Genomic DNA, 19,404 nt, shown 5'->3' on the forward strand with positions numbered 1-19,404 from the left:
GATTCTGTCCCGATATAAAGTAAGACTGAAATTGTTCACCTTTATGAGCTATGGAGATCACTTTCTGTGAATGTGAAGCTACAACCATCTAAAGGTGATAGATACAAACACCTAGATCCTTGTGGTCTTAGGACCATGTGGCTAGAAACGTCAATATCGGTATATATAACATATGACTGTGGGTCAGTAAATGTATACACATAGCCCACAAATCTCCCTCTGTGCTGTAACATCAGGAATACAGGTGATATTTGTCCACCACCATGGAGGAAACAAAGAGGCAACAGAAGAATCAGGACGCCTGAATGCATAAAGTTACTTTATTTTCAATATACATTTAATTTTTGAAAAATATAAATGCTAAAATATCTTCATTCTTTTGATTCCATAAAAGACACAATAGAAAGCTTCATAAAATTGAAAAATACTATCCTGTTGTTATCATTATGCTCATTGTTACAGGTAAAATCATTACAGTCTCTGCTGCTTTCTTCATCTGCTCCATGTTTGATCGTATTTCATTACATACAAAAATCATCATGTCTAACAAAAGACATATAGGCCATTTGAAGTATCCATGAGAGTATGAAAGTGCAGATTAACACCCTCCCACTTTTCCCTCCTTGCCCTTCTGAAATAAAACAAATACTACATTAGCCATATTAATGACTATAAATAAGAACAGTTGTGTTAACACTATGTCAGCAGTATAGGTTTGGGACAAATACCTTCATTCATGTTGAAAGATCTGGAAACAAGATGGCAGATTTATTGTAATTCTCTACAACACAGTATTTTTACAGTAGAATAACGCATTGAAATAACCTTCATTATTCCCTTAAACTCCAGTCAAACTTTTTTTTTTTGGATAGACGTATGAAGTATAAATCCTTCTGTCAGGTTATATTAAAAATATATTGCTGTATTTATGAGATTACATCTCACTTCCTGTCCCTATAATAGCTGCATAAGAAATTAGGAAAGCTGCTGTCACTGGCACATGAATACACACAGTAATAATAAATGGAAAGAAGTTATAACTCAAATATTTTGTTGCAGTCTATGTCCCCACTAGTGAGATTTCCCATCACAATCCCCCTGGTAGGAACACAGACTATTAAAAACCTGACAGATGTTCTATTCCTTCCCTCATTCTATCCAAAAAAAATAAAAGTAAGGGTTTTGGCTGCAGTTGGGCTTTAAGTAATGGATTAATGTATTTGCTGCCATGTGAAAACTGAGTGAGCATTCTGTAGATGGAAGAGTACTATGGTTTATCACAGCAATAAAAAATATGAACTTTTGTCATTGAACACAATCGGTAAAATCAAAGGCAAATACAAGCACAAGGTGATAAGATAATACAATTAAAAAAGTTAATCGGTTCATGTTAAAGCATTAAAGTGTCACTGCATTTTTCTGTTATCTGCTATACAGAAGAATAGTTTACTTAAAAAAAGTTTACAGGTTACTACTGGATAGAGATGAAAATTAAGTTCCCTTTGTCAAGGGATTCACATTTTCTAAGGTGATACAGCAGTACTTTAACTTTTTTTAACTAATGCCATCAAATCAAAAACACCTGTGTGAAAAGGTTTGGGTGGAAGCTGACATTCCCCAAGTCATCATATATCACATCCTAGCTTTAATAGAAGGCAGCAGCATTCTCTTCGCTTTTGTACCCCAGAAATTATATATATGGTTTCACACAAGTGTTGAAGATCAAATAACATCCACAATGGAGGCCAAATTGTCTTGGTTGGCATTATAAATACCTACTTGGTTTGTTACTACAAATGGCACTTTCAAAAAAGTGGCGCAAACGGTAATGATAACATGCAAAGTGCAGTGACCCAAAGCAGCCAATTGGATTTCAGTTTCTCGAATTCAGATTAGTAAAGATTATTATTATTATTATTATTATTATTATTATTAAGAAAGTACAGCCAAAGCTCATTAAGCTGTACTTCTGTGAATCACAGAAGTACAGTACATTCTGCACTCCTGTGACACGTTTTCATCAGACAGCGGGCTGAAGCTGACGTCACGAACCGCTGAGAGCCGGAGTCAGCCACGCCCGCCCCCTCCACAGCCCAGCGCTCCAGTGAGCGTGGGGGGACAGAGCGGAGAGCTGCTGACTAATAGCAGCTCTCTGCTCAGGGAGCCCTGAGAACCGAGCGATCAGTGGTGTTTGATCACTCGGTCCTCAGTGTTAGAGCCAGTGGGGGATAGATGCAGCATCGGACTGTATGATTCTGCAAAAAAACAAAACCCCATACTTCTCTTTTAGGTGACTGGTAGCTTTCCGTACTGTATATTGCTTTTGCCTTCTCTTTTAAAGGGTCGGTTTATAGAGCAGCAGTATGGCCTATTCACAGCCATATTTCTGCTTTAAATTAAAAAAAAAAAATACTCTGGCACATTTATTAAGAACATCTTTTTGCTCTACAAAGGTGACTTCTGCTGCAGAACTCTAAAGCAAGCAAAGCCCTGTTCATTCCAATCAATATGGAAAAAAGTGCTAGGAGTAAGAGGAAACCTGTCACATGACGTAGACATTTCAGGTGATAGGGTTCCTCTCCTAATCTATAGTGACATGCATGTTTCATGCATTTATGCATGAAACATCAAATGCAGGTGCAGCGTGGAGTTACTGAGATGTGCTGTAAAAAGTATATCCGCTCACTGTTATAAATCTACCCCTACTACTTACTTCCCCCTCACTTTCTCACCAGCTACTACCATAAAGATGAAGTAAAAAATGTAGCGCTAAGACAAAACAAAACCCAAAATGTGTATATATAAATAAAATTTGGTGGCCAGTGGGTAGTGTCCACTGTGACATAGAAAGAACAAAACCAAAATAAATATAAGTGGGTAAAATTCAACGACTCATGAATATTATCCACTGTGACATGAATGTGAGCAACATGGAAATCTTGAGGTAGAAATAGGTGAAATACTCTTACCAGAACGGTTGGATTCGAATGTCGGCGACACCGAATCAAACGGGCTTAGAGATCCAAATGGATGGCTGTCCTGGAGGGAGATGGAAGTCCCGGATCTCAAAGGACATCTCCTTTTCACTGGACCAGCTACAGTGATGATCATCAACCGAAGGAAACCGTGTAGGAAAGGTGAAAATATCCAGATCTCCTTGCTGCAGTGCTTCTAAGCCCGTTTGATTCGGAGTCGCTGACATTCGAATCCACCCGTTCTGGTAAGAGTATTTCACCTATTTCTACCTCGAGATTTCCATGTTGATGAATCACACATTAGAAGATTTTCCATTCGTATGGAATTCTATATCATATTGCACTGTGGGACTTTATCACTTATGTTGCTAACATTCATGTCACAGTGGATAATATTCATGAGTCGTTGAATTTTACCCACTTATATTTATTTTGGTTTTGTTCTTTCTATGTCACATTGGACACTACCCACTGATCACTGAATTTTATTTACATATACACATTAGAAGATTTTCCATTCATACTGGATTCCATATCATATTGCACTGTGGGACTTTACCACTTATGTTGCTCATATTCATGTCACAGTAGATAATATCCATGAGTCATTGAATTTTACTCACTGATACTACTCACTGGCCACCAAAGTTTATTTATATATATATACACATTTTGGGTTTTGTTTTGTCTTAGCGCTACATTTTTTACTTCAGCTCATTTTGAATATTGGTCATATTTGTGTGTAGCAGCTTTGAGTTTTTTACACTGGGTTAGCGCAGTGTTACCACTGTTTTCATTTTACTACCATAAAGATGCAGGTTCATCCCCATACTTACTATTCACACTGCCCTTTTCCCCACCCCAACATTCTCCCTATCCTAAACAGTAAATGTGAAAATTTCCCAACTTGAGCGGTACCCATGGAAATGGACATAGTCCAAACTCTGTCACTAGGCCTATAGTTCCTGGATGGAATATCACTGAACAACTACAGGAAACAGTCAAGTATATAACATTATTATTTTGTTAATGTAAAGTACTGTCTTGCGATCTTCCCATTTGTTATATTTATAATTCCTGTCTATTACAGGTGTAACAATGTTTATGTTGTATCCTTGGCTGCATCTAAATAAGAATCTATAAAAAATAAATAAATACAACCCCTATGGCTAAGAAGATCTATCTTTGTTTGAAGAGTAAATTACTAGAAAAGGTACTGTAGGCAAGATAAAAGATCCAGCAAAAAATAAGTATAGGCGGTCCCCAGGTTACAAACTACTTCTACTTACAAATGGAGGGAGACAACAGGAAGGGAGAGGAAATCTCCCCTTAGGAAAGGAAATTTGCACCTGTAAGAGTTATCATGGGAAAAAGGTGTCTCCACTGAAGATTTATCCTTGTTTCCACAACATCCCAATATTTTCAAAATACAATTGTCATAGGGGCAGAAAGTGAGGTGAAATCTTCTGAACAGAGACATAGACAGCAAAACAAAGGTTACAGGGGTGTTAACCCTTCCCTATGCTATCCAAAAAACATAAAAACTTTTTGTTGGCTGCAGCTACACATAAAAAAAGGTACATGTTCCTTTTTTCTATACAAATTCAACCTAAGAACAAACCTATGGACCCTATCTTGTTTGTAACCCGGGGACTGCCTGTACCATGAAAGCAGTAACCCTTTGCACTGCTGTGATAGGAAAAAGCAGTCAGTTGCAAAGTTTATTTGCGTTATTAGGAAACCTCAACAAAGAGAATCTGCTGATCTCCTTCTAAATATGCTAGTTACCTGGCTGCCTTTTGCTTTGGGTAATTTGAATTACTGAACAGGTATGAAGAAAGATGGGTTAGAATAAAGTTATTAGGGTTAATTTACTAATTTTGGTGCAGCTGTGTACTCAAAATTTGGTGCAGCTGTGTATGGTAGCCAATCAGCTTCTAACTTCAGCTTGTTCAATTAAGCAACCTGGAAGCCGTTTGGTTTCTATGCAGAGCCGCGCCTGATTTTGCACTCGCCAGTTTTACGGTAGTAAACCAAGCCCATTGTCTTTATACTTATTCTGGGTTAGTATGTTGGAAAGGACTAAAGCCACTGAATCATCACAGCAGCCAATCAACTAGCCTTTTCCAAAGGAAGGATTAGAAATGCCAGTCTATATGATTATCTGCGTACATTTCCCTTTAAGCAGTTTAGGGGAGCAGTATAGAGAAATATAATCTTTTGTGTCATTGTGCAAAACAATTCTTTAGAGAGGAGCTAACAAGACAGAGGAATTTAGAAAACATACAATAGTGTCCCATACCTACCTAAAATGTTAACATCAAACCTGTAGCTCACATTGATTTTCAGTTTCAAATAATACATTATTAAATCAAATCAGCAGTTAATTTCAAGTACAAGAAACATTTGACTTTCATAATGGAAGACTTAGATATAAAACAACGGACAATTTTTGTTAGTGTCCCTGTTCAATGTGCCTATTTTTGTGTGTGATACAGAAAAGAAGAGCTATTATGAATATGTAAAAATTTGGAGGCCCCCTCTCCCACCTCCACTTTCCTAAAAAACCTGAGATCTTGTTCTCATGTTGTGACTTTCTACTTTGGCAATGAAGAAGACTGGGTATGAACTTTGTATTTCTGCTGTCAGCACTTTTATGACATCAGTAGTGTAACCAACTGGATCTAATTTCTTTATGTAAGAAGGATTTCTCTCTTTGATATCCACTAATCAACTAATGGGAATCTACTACAAAGGATAACTTGATACTGATACAAATACAAACTGAACTGTCGTAATATGTCTTGTTTATGAGGACTTCCTGAATCAGGTCCCAATCAATGATCATGGTAAAACTGTATTGTTTCTTTTACAAAATAGACAAAATACTAAAAATAAGAAGGGTTCACCAGATTGTCAAGTGGGGATGCTTGTCAAGAGAAGATTTGTATCTAAGTCCTGAGACAACTGGTGCCGAAGCAAGAAAATCTTCAACTAATGCTAGTACACACGAGCGGACTTTTCAGCATCAAAGGTCCGACGGTCTTCCCGACAGAGTTACGACAAACTTTCAAACGACCGGATTTGCCCACACACGAATGGACTAAAGTCCGGTCGAAAGTCCGTTTGTTCAAACGTGATGACGTACAAAGGGACTAGAATAAGGAAGTTGATAGCCAGTAGCCAATAGCTGCCCTTGCATCTTTTTTTGTCCGTGGACTAGCATACAGACGAGCGGATTTCTCGATAAGAACTGGGTCCGGCGGAAAGATTTTAAATATGTTCCAAATCTAAAGTCCGTCTGATTTTTGACAGAAAAGGTCCGCTGAAGGTCCGATGAAGCCCACACACGGTCGGATTGTCCGACGGATTTGTTCCGTTGGAGCAGTCCGGTCAAAAAGTCCGCCTGTGTGTACCCGGCTTTAGAAGATAAAGTATGACAACAGAATCATTATTACATACATGGTTTCATTTTTTAAATTCCAAGAAAAATATAATAATGCTTATATAGTATGCCAATATGGGTGACTGTCAGACAGCATATTACACAGCATACTATGGAGGCTATAAATTTCTTTCTCTGAATGTGACATCATTGCCCTTCAAGGGTAAAATGTGAGCCAAGAAAACAAATTTTTCCATCCAATTTAACAATAAACTAGGCACTATGTAAAGAACAAAAGTGATTGGTGCTGACAATAAAAGGAGTATACAAGCTTGTAGAAGAATACATATTCAAGCTCCCTCTTCTGTGTGACACACATAAGCATTGTATAGAAACATAAACTAATAAACAAGAATGTGTTAGAGAAATTGCATAAATACAAAAAAATAATAATAATAATAATAATTACAGTTTAAAAAAATCATAATTTCTAGATTTTAATTGATCCCTGTTACCAGTCAACACGATTAATTATTGCCTAGGTAATCCTATCATACATCCCACTCTGCATAAAATAATGGATTAAAAGTAAACCCCGTCTCCCTCATGACATCATTAAAAAAAAAATCACCTACCTTTGAAATGACTTTGTTGATCTCTTTAGTATAAAGTACAATTTTTTTTTAAGAGTTTGTCAAGTACTAAGTATGGAGATTTGTGTTATAATATAAATCACATTGTGTACAACACATTCATACAGAAAAAAAGCCCAGTTTTCTACAAATAAGAGGTAGAACTACTTCAAACTATATGTTTCCTGCTGCAGGAAAAGAATTCGTTTTTTTTACAGTAATTAAAAAAAGTTAAAAAAAATTAACAATATATAAGTTGAAGGTTAGGCCCCATAATTTATAGACAAGCTAGAATATATTACTCTCCAGTAAATACGTAGTGTATTTATAAGCAGAATGCATAGCCTAGGGGCTTATTACCTTATGGCAATTGGTTGTATATTATTTATACATTTGCAAGTCAAGTACCAGTATATATTTTTTGTTGATTAATACTATAGTTCTGTTCTGTCTTGGAACTGCAAGCAGCTCTAATATATGGAGTGGTCATGCTGATCCTTCTACAGTATGTTGCATAGTTTCCTCAGTAAAAAAAGGAAGCACTGCATTCAGAGCAATACACATGACAATTTCATCAGGCATTTGTCTTGTGCGATAAACAGAATATGAATTTTCAGGGGGGACAAAGTAGAAAGGCAATAACTTATTCTGACCAGAAATCAGCAGGATCAGTACACCAGTCTGTATATACAGTTCACAGTGGAAGTGCTCTAGTCAGTACAAGCTGTTTTAGAACTGCCAGCATGAGCATCATATAATGTCATGTTAAAGTAGTGTTGATTTTTCGTTTGGCTATTGATGACGCAAGATCCGAAGAGGACGCAGAAAGTGGTTCATAGTTTCATAATGTTGTCTCTGTTCCTCGACTTCTCCAGAAGTAAGTGTCATCATCTGGCTCAAGCTCTATCCTAATTTGAGGCACAAGTCGTATGGGAGTACTTGGTGAGCTGCAAAAAATAAAAATAGGTAAGCTATACTTGAGACATCAAATTTTATTTTCAAACTGCCAAAGCAAAAACATTGAATAATAAAAGCTATACTACCTATAACTCACATTTCCGTAGCAGTATTGGAGGACTTATCTTTCAAAAAGTTGAATAGGACATGCAAGTTAGGTCAAGAGTAACCCTAACCTGAGAGTGCTTCTAAAATTCAAAGGGTAATTACGTAGCGGAGGTAGCTCAACCCTCCAGCTGTTGCAAAACTTCAAGTCACATGAGGCATTGCAAGACTGACATTTACAAACATGACTCCCAAAGGCAGAGGTATGATGGTAGTTCTGCAATTGCTGGAGGGCCACAAGTTGAGCATCCACCAATTACAAAGCTTGTTACTGTCATAAACATTGCCTGCTCCTATATTCGGTAAGCAGAATAGCAATGCAGGTCACATCCCCTTTTCCCTTTAAACACTATTCAAGAATCACATCTAGTGACAAACATGTTTAGCTCTACTAATCATTCAATCATCTGCTATTGGAGCAAATAATGCAGGTTCCATCATTACTTTCTTCATTTTGAAAAGTACAGGAAGAAGTTGAAAACTACATATGTTTTTACACATTGTAAATGTGACATGTGTGGGGAGATTCTCATGTGTTCGGGGTAGATACTATTGTGGTTACAATTAAATAATTTCAGCATCTATACAATCTATCCTATATTACTATATGGTACCCCTATTTTTTAGAGGCCCAGGGTAGCTGGCATTTGTTTTTTTTATTTATAAATACTAATATCTGAATATCTTACATACAACACACTACCATATGACAAGCCATGCAATCATCATATGGTTCTCCAAGGCTCTCCAGATTCTTATTATAAAATGAACCCAAGCTCTTTGGAGTCAGGCACTGTGGAGAAATTCATTTTTTTTAAAGTTAAAAGAAAGAGAACTAAAGTCATCCAAGTTGTTCTTTCAGCTGCTCAGCACTTCACCTCCCAGTTCCAGAATACTTGCTGTGTTTAAAGTACAATTAAAGGCTATTTTTTTCCTTAGTTCCTAAAAAATATGTTATACTTACCTGCTCTGTGTAATACCATTGCACAGAGCAGCCCCGATCCCCCTCTTCTCAGGTCCCTCACCTGCGCTATGGGTTCTTCCTTTTTGGTAAGTGCCCCCATAGGAAGCTGCTTCCTATGGGGGCACTCATGCAGGCTAGGCAGCTTGGCCCTGCCCCTGCTCCCTTGTCACCTTAACAGCAGCAGGAGCCGATGGGAGGGACAGAGCTGGGAGAGCCGGCACTCTCATGCACAGTTCTGGATCGGGATCAGGTTCAGGTAAGTATAGGGGGGGGGCTGGGGGACACATGCAGCACAGAAGGTTTTTTACCTTAATGTATACATTGCATTATGGTAAAAAAAAAAAAAATAAAGCTTCACAACTACGTTAAATTAGAGCTTAGAAGGCTTAAAGGCTGACAAATCACTTTTGGGAGGAGGCAACTGGAGGAGCTGAGAGAATTAACTTTAGTGCTTCTGAAAGGAACTTTGAGGATGAATTGTTTCATGGTGTTTGCAGTTACAGAGTTCAGGTAGAGCTTATTTAGTACTTGTTAAAGTGATTGTAAACGATAATCTGTTTTAATTTAGAATACAAAAAGATGTTATACTTACTGTACCTGCTCTGAGCAATTGTATTGCACAAAGCAGTCCCTTACCTCCTCCAGGGTCCAGCGATGCAGGCGCACGAAGCCTCACACCTCTCCCCGGCATTGTAACTGTGGGCTTCACAGCCGGGCGCGCACTGCGCATGTGCAAGTCGCACTGCACATTGTGAATGACCGGGCAATCTTCTAGGACCTGTGAAGTGTCCCAAAAGATTGCAGGGAGGGAGGGGGAGAAGTGAACTTCCTTCTGGCACTGTGGTGCCAGGGGAGGAAGTGGGAGTTGGGTGCCTGTCAAAACTGGGTACAGCCCCCCCCAAAAAATGACATGCCAAATTTGGCATGTCAGTGGATCACCAGTACTTACAGAGGAAGTTCCATTTCTGGGTGCATTAGAAGCACTTTAAGAATATATAAATACTTATATGCCCACTGCTTTGACTTGTACTATTCTCAGTAACTGCAGCCAGCATTCATACCCTTATGCTGCTGTACCCCGCAGACCTGGCAAGGTCTATTGTTTTCCATCTTTGGCAGAAATATTTAGGATACACTTCATCTTTTTAGGCTAATTACTGCACTTGAAGATCAATAAAACTGCTTACAAGGTGTAAGCTCCCACTAGTTAGCAAAAAGATATTTCATTTTATGATTGCGTTTTGCATGTACACTGCCGGTAAATTATGTTGGTAAACACTGACCTATATACAGTACTTGGATACATATATTGTAGCCCACGTTCAATTAACCCACTAGCTGATTCAGGTTTTTAATACTAGCATGTAATTTTATAAGCCTATTTACTCACATTTTTCTGTGGATTATACGCCTATTATTTGATTATGATTTGCTGTGATTATAGTAATATAATGCAAAGCCATTGTATGTACAGTACATGGTGCAACCAAAAACAGCAAAGGTAAACTTTTATTGAAAGGATACCTGATGCATAATTTTTATGCACATGAGTTTATTAAATCGCCCTTTTCAATGTGCAGTCATTAATATACCTAATAAGAAAATCTTTTATGCAGCTGAAAGCCTATGCCATGAATTTAGGTTGGTCCTAGGTACTTGTGCATTGCTAGCTAATATCATGCTATTTCTGCTGTAATAAAGGGCAATAACGAGATCTGGCACAGGGAGATTTCAACTTAAGCGGACGGTATCTAACAGCGTTTTACATCACTGTCAGTGCCATAAAAGTTTAACGGTAACTCTCAACATTTGTTGGAGAAACCTGAGGATGGGTAACCATCTCCCTACCTATCTTTATAAGGGAGAAATCTGCCCAACATTTAATATACCTATCTCTTGTAGACTGAATTAAATATGCAGAGACATATCTGTTGCAACATGAAAACATTATTCCTTTATGAATCTGGGAGAAAAAAGTACAGATGTCAAGCATTTTCTAGTCACCATGAAAAACTTCTCTTATCACAATGGTGCACCAAAATATTACTTGAGCATAAAATCACATTTCTGTTTTATTTCAATGTGGAATATACAACTCGATTCTTTACTGTGCCATGAACATTAAAAAAAAAAAAAACCTTGCTTAGCATGGTTTATATCTAAACTAATTGCATAATACCAATCCTACATAATTTTAGAAGTCTTACAACTCTTTCTGTAATACAAAAGTGTTTATGAGACCACTGGGGTGGTTACAATAGCCATAAATACTGTATGTGGATGAGCTGAAAAAATAGGAGCTCTTTCTCAACATTTAATGTTGCACACAGGTAACTTAAACAGGTAACTAAAATGTGAATGCCCTAAGGGTCAAGAGGCATATCATAACTTTTATGATAGGGAGACAGGAGAGACACAGCATGTTTCACATTCTCTCACCAATGAGCTATGGTCAGTACAGGTATAGATAGCAAATCTTCCAGGATCATTTAGATCAGCATATATACATATAAGATTGTTGACCCACACGTGAGTCCAAAGATCACCACACAATTACCACAATCAAAATTAAGATCATTTTTCAATGTGTGACATCTCAAATTATGTAATGCCAACACTAGTAAGGTATTCTACTCCAAAGCTATATATTTATGTTGAAATGTTTTATTTTTACTCACTGACAATATAACTGCTCACTTACCAGCATTTACAGTTCCCATGATTTCAGTAACTTTGTGATTCAGGTAAGTGAACTATTAAGGGTCATATAAACCCTTCTCTGAGCAACCATTCAATTTTTAGGTTTTAAAGATGTGAAGAAAAAAAAAAACGTTTGAAAAGCACATATTAATGGTTACTAGATAAAACTTCCAAGCTTTGATATTTTTGTGAACATGAGTAAGTTAAAGGGTTAAAGGTTTACTGAACATGGTCTTCTACTTTTTAATGTCAACTTCACTACTTGAAGGGAATGGTATTCTAGTTGCATTAGCATACTGGATTGCAGAACATTATTTGCTAGTCCATGTTAATATTCGATGTAGGCTAAGAAAAAAGTGAATGCTGTGTGCTTCAATGCAATGACTGAAAAGTATTTGAAGAACTTTATGTGAAAATAGGCACGATAATGGAATTGGAATAAATATAACCAATCCAGAGTGTCATATAGCAATATTTTCTAACCTAATGTGATATTTTCTGGTTTCAAATAATGGAACTTTACAAAATCAAAACACCAGAGAATTTAGCAAGATATAATAGATAGACAGAGTCACATATGTTTAGAAATATATAGAGTCACATGCAGAATACTTGAAAGTAAAGTTTATCCAAATTGACGATAATTAAAGGAGAAGTATAGCCAAAGCTCTTTTAGCTATACTTCTCCTATGGATCAAAGGAGTATTCTAAGTTCTGCACTCCTGTGACCCAGGATCAGCCGACAGCAAGCTAAAGCCCGCTGACAGCTGATGTTATAAAGCCGGCCCAGGCTCTGCAGGGATCTGGGATCCACCCAGATGCCTGACTGGCAGCTAGCTCAGCCTCTCAGTGTTTCTGCTTTCAGCCTTTTTTTTGTGAATCCCGCTGAATTCCAGGCATGGGTCTTATACACTGTGTTTTTTTTTTAAACAAGGCAAGGTATTCTGGGAACGGTGCCCATTCCCAGCAAGGCAGACACTCAGCATGGGACCGGGACAGCAAGAATCACTATAGTAGTATAGACCAGTGTTTCTCAACTCCAGTCCTCAAGGCGCCCCAACAGGTCATGTTTTCAGGATTTCCATTATTTTGCACAGGTGATTTGATCAGTTTCACTTGCTTAGTAATTACCACAGTCGTTTCATCTGAGGGAAATCCTGAAAACATGACCTGTTGAGGCGCCTTGAGGACTGGAGTTGAGAAACACTGGTATAGACTACTACAGCCATTTCCACTAAGATCCCACAGGTATGGAATATGCATAATTACATGGGTCCAAGCTGCACCAATGTAACTATGCTAAAAAATACATACCTGGATTTAATTTTTTATTTGTTATTTATTTATTTATTACAGGTACTTATAGAGCACCGTCAATTTATGCAGCTTTTAACACACTTACAAATTAAAAAAAAAAAAAAAGAAACAAAAAAGGGTAAAAATCAGTGGACAAAGATGAGAGACAAAAGCTATGTGGAAGGCTGACTAAATTCATTATTTCACTCGACTTTTTATGAAATTTGCTCACAGTTTCATAGATGCAAAGCATTCTGCTAGGACATGTTTGAAAATGATTACTGTTTAAAACTTTTCTTTCACAGTGAATAAAATCTACTCCTGTAATTGGAAAGGAAATAAAGTTAGTTAATGGATTCATAGTACAACAGAATCCTCACCTTTGTTTGTGTTTCTGAAGAAATGGTAGTCTTTCAGCATGACGTGTGTCGTTCAAGGAATGTAAATGGCTTTTCTCCTGCATGAAATACATAAATAGGTAAACAGACAAAATTGCAAGTTGATTATACAAATAGCTACAATGTAATGACAAACTTGGTAATTAGTAAAAGGAGGACATTTAGATTAATATTGGCCATTTTTTCCAAGATTACGCAGCATGCCTACTTCAATGAATAGTGACTTCATGAGTATAAAATATATACAAAGTGCCTACTAGACAAAAACGAAGTAAGAGTAGTAGTCTAAGATGCTATGGTGAATAACTATTCCTCTATCCTCCATAGGGCAATCAAATTGCCATTTTTGCACTACACACAGCTTGTCAGCCTTCCCTAACAGTGCTACAACTCACTTACCCCAGGTTTTAAAAGGCTAAGAATTGACAGCACAGGTTAGCACCTTCCTCTTCTGTATCTAAACTTTTTTTTTTCATTCCTTTATGTCAGGTTCTAAACAACCGAGGAAAACCAAGTCATCTAGACCTGTGGATAAGTCCAACACTGTACTTCCCCATCATCTCAGAGATGAGAGGCCATCGGATTGCTTTTGCAGACATTATAGAAGCTCACACAGAGGATGCATTAATGCAGGAGGTAAAATAACAATAAACTTCCACCTCCTTCCTCCACCTCAATCCTTTTGCTTCTCACCTACCAGTGTTCTGTAAGGTTTTCCAAGTGGCTGTTTAAGGTCCTTGGTTTCCCTTTTGCTCTGGATTTTCTTTGTTGGGCTGGTTCACCTGTGTTTGCTTTTTGTGTGCCTGCCCCTCTGTTTGAAATGCCTTTAAACATTCTTAGGTTGCCAAATTATCCTCTAGCCTAGAGTATATTGAGGGACACAGCTCCCTGCACTCATATGCTATCCTTCTCTCTTTGGACTACTAGCTACAACTGTGCACGTGTGAGGTGGGAGATGTTATAACCTCAAAAAGGGCTGACCTTCACTTTTCTATGAGCTTAGTATCCATTTCTCCTGTAGTTAATAATAGAACCTAGGAATGCTTAAATCACATTCTCATGACCAGTCCTTGCTATGTAGTGTATGCTCTACAATATATGCAAAAGGGATAATTGACCAAAATCAATACGTTTTAAAACAACTGCTATATAAAACATTTTCTGGGTTGGAAATCACTTATTTTAACGCATACAGGACAACTGAATGATAAAATGTACTTGAAATAAAGTTATATAATAATAGCATGAAATTATAGATTTAATCACAAATTTAGAATTATTTAGGTACTTTCATTACATCAAAGCAAAAAGCTATTGGCATAATACACAAACACATCTCACAAATATGAACAAGATAGTCATTCTGAAAGCTCATTGCTTCTTCTTGTCTTTTTTATGAATGTGAACTTACACATGTATAGCTTAGAATGTAAACAAGGTAACTGCTTTTGCAAACTGGTCCTTGCTAACATGGGAGCTATAGTGTAAATAAGACATGTAACCTGGTTGTGGCAGGCCAATTATTTTTCTGCTCACTGCGAAATTCTTTCAATGCATATAAGCTCATAGCTCAACTAATACTTTAATCCCATCACAGATCTCCTCCTAATGTCCTTGTAATAAAGATGGAAACAACCAGCTTTCAGCAATGCACAGAACATTGTGTACATGGAACAGATAACAGGAAAGGAAAATATAACATTATGCATACATGCACAAAATGTAATATAATTATAATCATGGGATGATTGCAAATAAAATAAAAAAACACATAAGGGAAGCATGAATACAATTATATACACATAAGTGATTAGAACAAAATCACGTATTGATGAGAATGATGGTGGTCCATGAAAATTGAGATTTGTACCCCAGTGATAATGATTAGAGAGTCAAGATGTTAATGAGATTAAATAAACTTTTTTTTTTGTTTTAAAGGTTAAACAGCAAGCAAAAAAAGAAATAGATAATTGAAGAAACATCAAGAGGACAACGTACCATTTTAAAGGACTCTTTTTTTTATTTCTTTGTTTTATATATCTATGTTATTGTTACTGTCGCATTGCATACAACAATTGTAAATGATGGGGGCAGCCATATTTTATTTATATATGCATGCTCTGCTTTCTGCTTAGTAATGTTATACAGTAATTGTTTTATACTTGTACTTGCTCTGACAACAAGTCTTTACGTGTGATCAGACAGAATGGAAAGCTTTTATTTTTGCTGCAGTACAGATAGCTACTGAAAAGAGAATTTACAAATCTGTGGTGCAGTCATCAAATATGGAGCAATGTGCATGTAAAATATGTGAAAATTAGGTAAAAAATGTGTAATCATTTAAAACTCTCAATGATTTCCCATTAAGATCTCAATTGTAGTACTGTGATTTAAATTGATGTGAGTTGACATAATAAACAAATAAAAAAGGTATTTTGGGTTTTGCTTTATCTGCATGAAGTAAGTGGCTCTCCAATAAAATAAAGAGTTTTATATATAACATTATGGAATTTTTTGATATTGAATGTTAGGACAGAGTCTGTAGGCAAGAATAGTTAGCACACTTATCGCTTCAAGATCAAAAGGGTCTCATTTGATGTTAATCTGGGATCCCAAAATATATGGTCCAAGGTATAATACAATAACCCTTTGGGGTAAAAGAAGTTCTAACTGTGATTCTAAACTACAGACTGCATATGTCTGGGACAGAGCAAATTTTCAAAGTGTGATGCATGCCCCTTTAGTGATTTACTGATATTAAATATATATCACAAGGAAACACTTGCCTATAACTCAGTCACAGGGAATAAATGCAAAAATGTTTGGGTAAAATGTAGTGTCTAGCACACACACACATCTGATCACAAGTTAAGACTCTTAAATATTTGAGAACATTGCCTGTCTTATCTGTCTGGAGCACAGTTAATTATTAAAATGATTAAATGATTTAGACCTATGGACACTTGAAATGAAGGAGACTGTAGTTAAAGTTGGAAGAATGACAAGATATTAGTGGGAAAAACAATTAGTAAGTGAAAGGAGAAGGTGTGAGAATGGCTATTTTTGTCACACGTGGCATGCAAGAGGTTACATCTACTCACTCTCACCGGGTTTGCTATCAGATAAGAATGGTTCCTGTTCCATGATGTCCATTGGGATTTTTATACTGGGGACATTTTCTGTATAGGGACTGTCGGACTGAAAAGAAATGTGTACAAGTTCTTAAATGAAACATTGTTACTGTACTTGTTTGCAGACCATCCTTCTTCTTGCTGAAAAGTTTGCCGTGCACTAGACCAAAGGGGCTAATTTTCAAATACAACCTCTTTCTCTCTTAAGTACCTTAATGGCAGGATTCAGAGTTTGGTGGTGATTCCTAGTGGTGCAACAGTTTGTGTAACAAGCTAGTGGACATCAATTCAAACATTTCTGCAAACATCCTTATGTTTAAGAAAGATTATCATATATTATTTATGCCTGAATATGTAATACGAACTAGCACACCTTCTTTTTAGTGAATATATATATATATATATATATATATATATATATATATTCTTGTCTTTTACTTTTTGTTTCAACTACAGCACATAGAAGAGTTGGGCTGCTGTTCTGTCTTTCCAGCAGTCCTACATTTTTTCTCTGCTCTAATCAACATCAATCTTGCTCTCTCAGCAGCAATGTTTGGAAGTGGATGGCTTGATTGCTGTACAGTGCTTAAAGTAGACCTATAGGCAAAACTTTTTCATTTGGGATAGAGTAAGGGAGGGTTATAAATTTGTCAGGTTTTTTTGGCAATCTGTGTCCCTTTGGGCAGATTTACCTTCACTTCCTGTCCCAAACCCAAACATAAAGTAAGAGGAAACTCCTGCAAATTAGGAGAATCCCTTGGGGCCCCCAGGTCACCAGAACTAGTGTCCCCTTTGGAAGATTTCCCCTCTATTACTTTTCTGGGAACAACCCAAAAGTTGGGCTATTCTTTTACTTTCACTTTCAATGATATTGATAAAAACAGGACAAATAGAGAGGGTGAATCTCCCTAACAGGGGTACAGACAGCAATAAAAACGAATCCATTTCCACTCAGTCCAAAAAGAAATAAACATTTTGCCTTTAGTTATACTTTAAGAGAAGCGGTCCAATGGATAGCACAGGGTATTTTTAAGGTCAACAAGGTCACTCACCATAGTAACATGACCAACGAGGAGATTGGGATGGGGTGGGGCTAAGTTTAATATTTACAATAAAAAGTGAGATTTTCCTAGCTCTTCAACTGCCTATACCTCTGAATCTGGAGTGTTTAAAATGTAGTTTTCACTGAAGGCAACCTCTTTATCTTTTATTACCATATGCTTGTTTTGAACTAGTTTCCAAATCACGAGCACAATATTAAAACATTAACTGGTATGTGTGTATTATCCAGGAAGGAGCAATTCCCTGCTGAAACAATCACACACTTACAGTATATTAGTTAATTTGATTGGCCTGGGAGAAATTACTAACACCAAGATGATATTTTAACCCAAGCACTCGCAGCTCTCTTCAGCTTACAGTGTCCTCTTATTAAGTCTTGACTTGCCACCTCTAATGTTACATTCAGCTGCTTCAGCTTACAGAAATAGAAATAAATATAGTAAAGTTTGCATAAAACATATACATACTGCTATGAATAGCATGAACTTAAACAAAGCATATTAAAACACAGAGTGTAACAACCTCATTATAACATTTTTACTGAAAACACATGTGCGTCTGTCCATAGTCAGACATGAGAACTAATGTTAATGTTTGCATCTAGGAAAAGAACTCTAGCATAATAAAGGCATTAAAATGGATCTGCCAACTTAACGGATGTAGCATAGACTTTTTTTCAGATTTATACATACAAACTCGTCATGACATTTTTACTAATCCGAAGCATAAAATATCTTTGTTGCATTTTCAAAAAACCTCACTAAAGTAAAAGTGAACTAATAAAAATAATGTACAATAATAGCAAAATTCAAATGGGACACTAAACATTATTTAATATCAGGTTGAACACAAAGAAGTTTACTAATGCTAAAGTGTATTTCTCCTTTTGTAGTCAATTATGAGAATAATTATTAATATTGTAATATGTTCCCGTTCACACAGCATACTTATCAATCAATTTTACAAAAATGTTTGCTTGTCTTTCTAGGTGTTTGTATGAAACAGGCCTCTAGCACTCTCTGCACAGCAGATGAAAACTGCAATTTTGGAGTTTTCAGAAAAGAGCAAGTACAGTATCTCACAAAAGTGAGTACACCCCTCACATTTTTGTAAATATTTTATTATATCTTTTCATGTGACAACACTGAAGAAATTACACTTTGCTACAATGTAAAGTAGTCAGTGTACAGCTTGTATAACAGTGTAAATTTGCTGTCCCCTCAAAATAACTCAACACACCGCTGTCTAAACCGCTGGCAACAAAAGTGAATACACCCCTAAGTGGAAATGTCAAAATTGAGCCCAATTAGCCATTTTCCCTCCCCGGTGATTCGTTAGTGTTACAAGGTCTCAGGTGTGAATGTGGAGCAGGTGTGTTAAATTTGGTGTTATCGCTCTCACTCTCTCATATTGGTCACTGGAAGTTCAACATGGCACCTCATGGCAAAGAACTCTCTGAGGATCTGAAAAAAAGAATTTTTGCTTTACATAAAGATGGCCTAGGCTATAAGAAGATTGCCAAGACCCTGAAACTGAGCTGAAGCATGGTGGCCAAGACCATACAGCGGTTTAACAGGACAGATTCCACTTAGAACAGGCCTTGCCATGGTCGATCAAAGATGTTGAGTGCTCAACGTCATATCCAGAGGTTGTCTTTGGGAAATAGATGTATGAGTGCTGCCAGCATTGTTGCAGAGGTTGAAAGGGTGGGGGTCAGCCTGTCAGTGCTCAGACCATACGCCGCACACTGCATTAAATTGGTCTGCATGGCTGTTATCCCAGAAGGAAGCCTCTTCTAA

General features: G+C 37.0%; 1 protein-coding gene across 4 annotated transcripts in view; it reads right to left on the reverse strand.

Moving 5' to 3' along the window:
• Nucleotides 1–306: 306 nt before the first annotated feature.
• Nucleotides 307–19,404, reverse strand: part of SLC4A4 (solute carrier family 4 member 4) — a 349,252-nt gene continuing 330,154 nt past the window's right edge. For 3 of the 4 annotated variants that reach the window (XM_073600633.1, XM_073600610.1, XM_073600624.1), the window contains 3 exons: nucleotides 16,514–16,610; nucleotides 13,395–13,471; nucleotides 307–7,939 (listed from right to left, as the gene is read on the reverse strand). In XM_073600633.1, coding sequence (XP_073456734.1) covers nucleotides 13,428–13,471; nucleotides 16,514–16,610 — 141 coding nt within the window. In that variant the 3' untranslated portion in view covers nucleotides 307–7,939; nucleotides 13,395–13,427. The remainder of the gene's footprint in view (nucleotides 7,940–13,394; nucleotides 13,472–16,513; nucleotides 16,611–19,404) is intronic. The other variant, XM_073600617.1, reaches the window with a different exon arrangement.

The sequence above is a fragment of the Aquarana catesbeiana genome, linkage group LG01 (assembly GCF_042186555.1).
Source record: "Aquarana catesbeiana isolate 2022-GZ linkage group LG01, ASM4218655v1, whole genome shotgun sequence".
Taxonomy (NCBI): domain Eukaryota; kingdom Metazoa; phylum Chordata; class Amphibia; order Anura; family Ranidae; genus Aquarana; species Aquarana catesbeiana.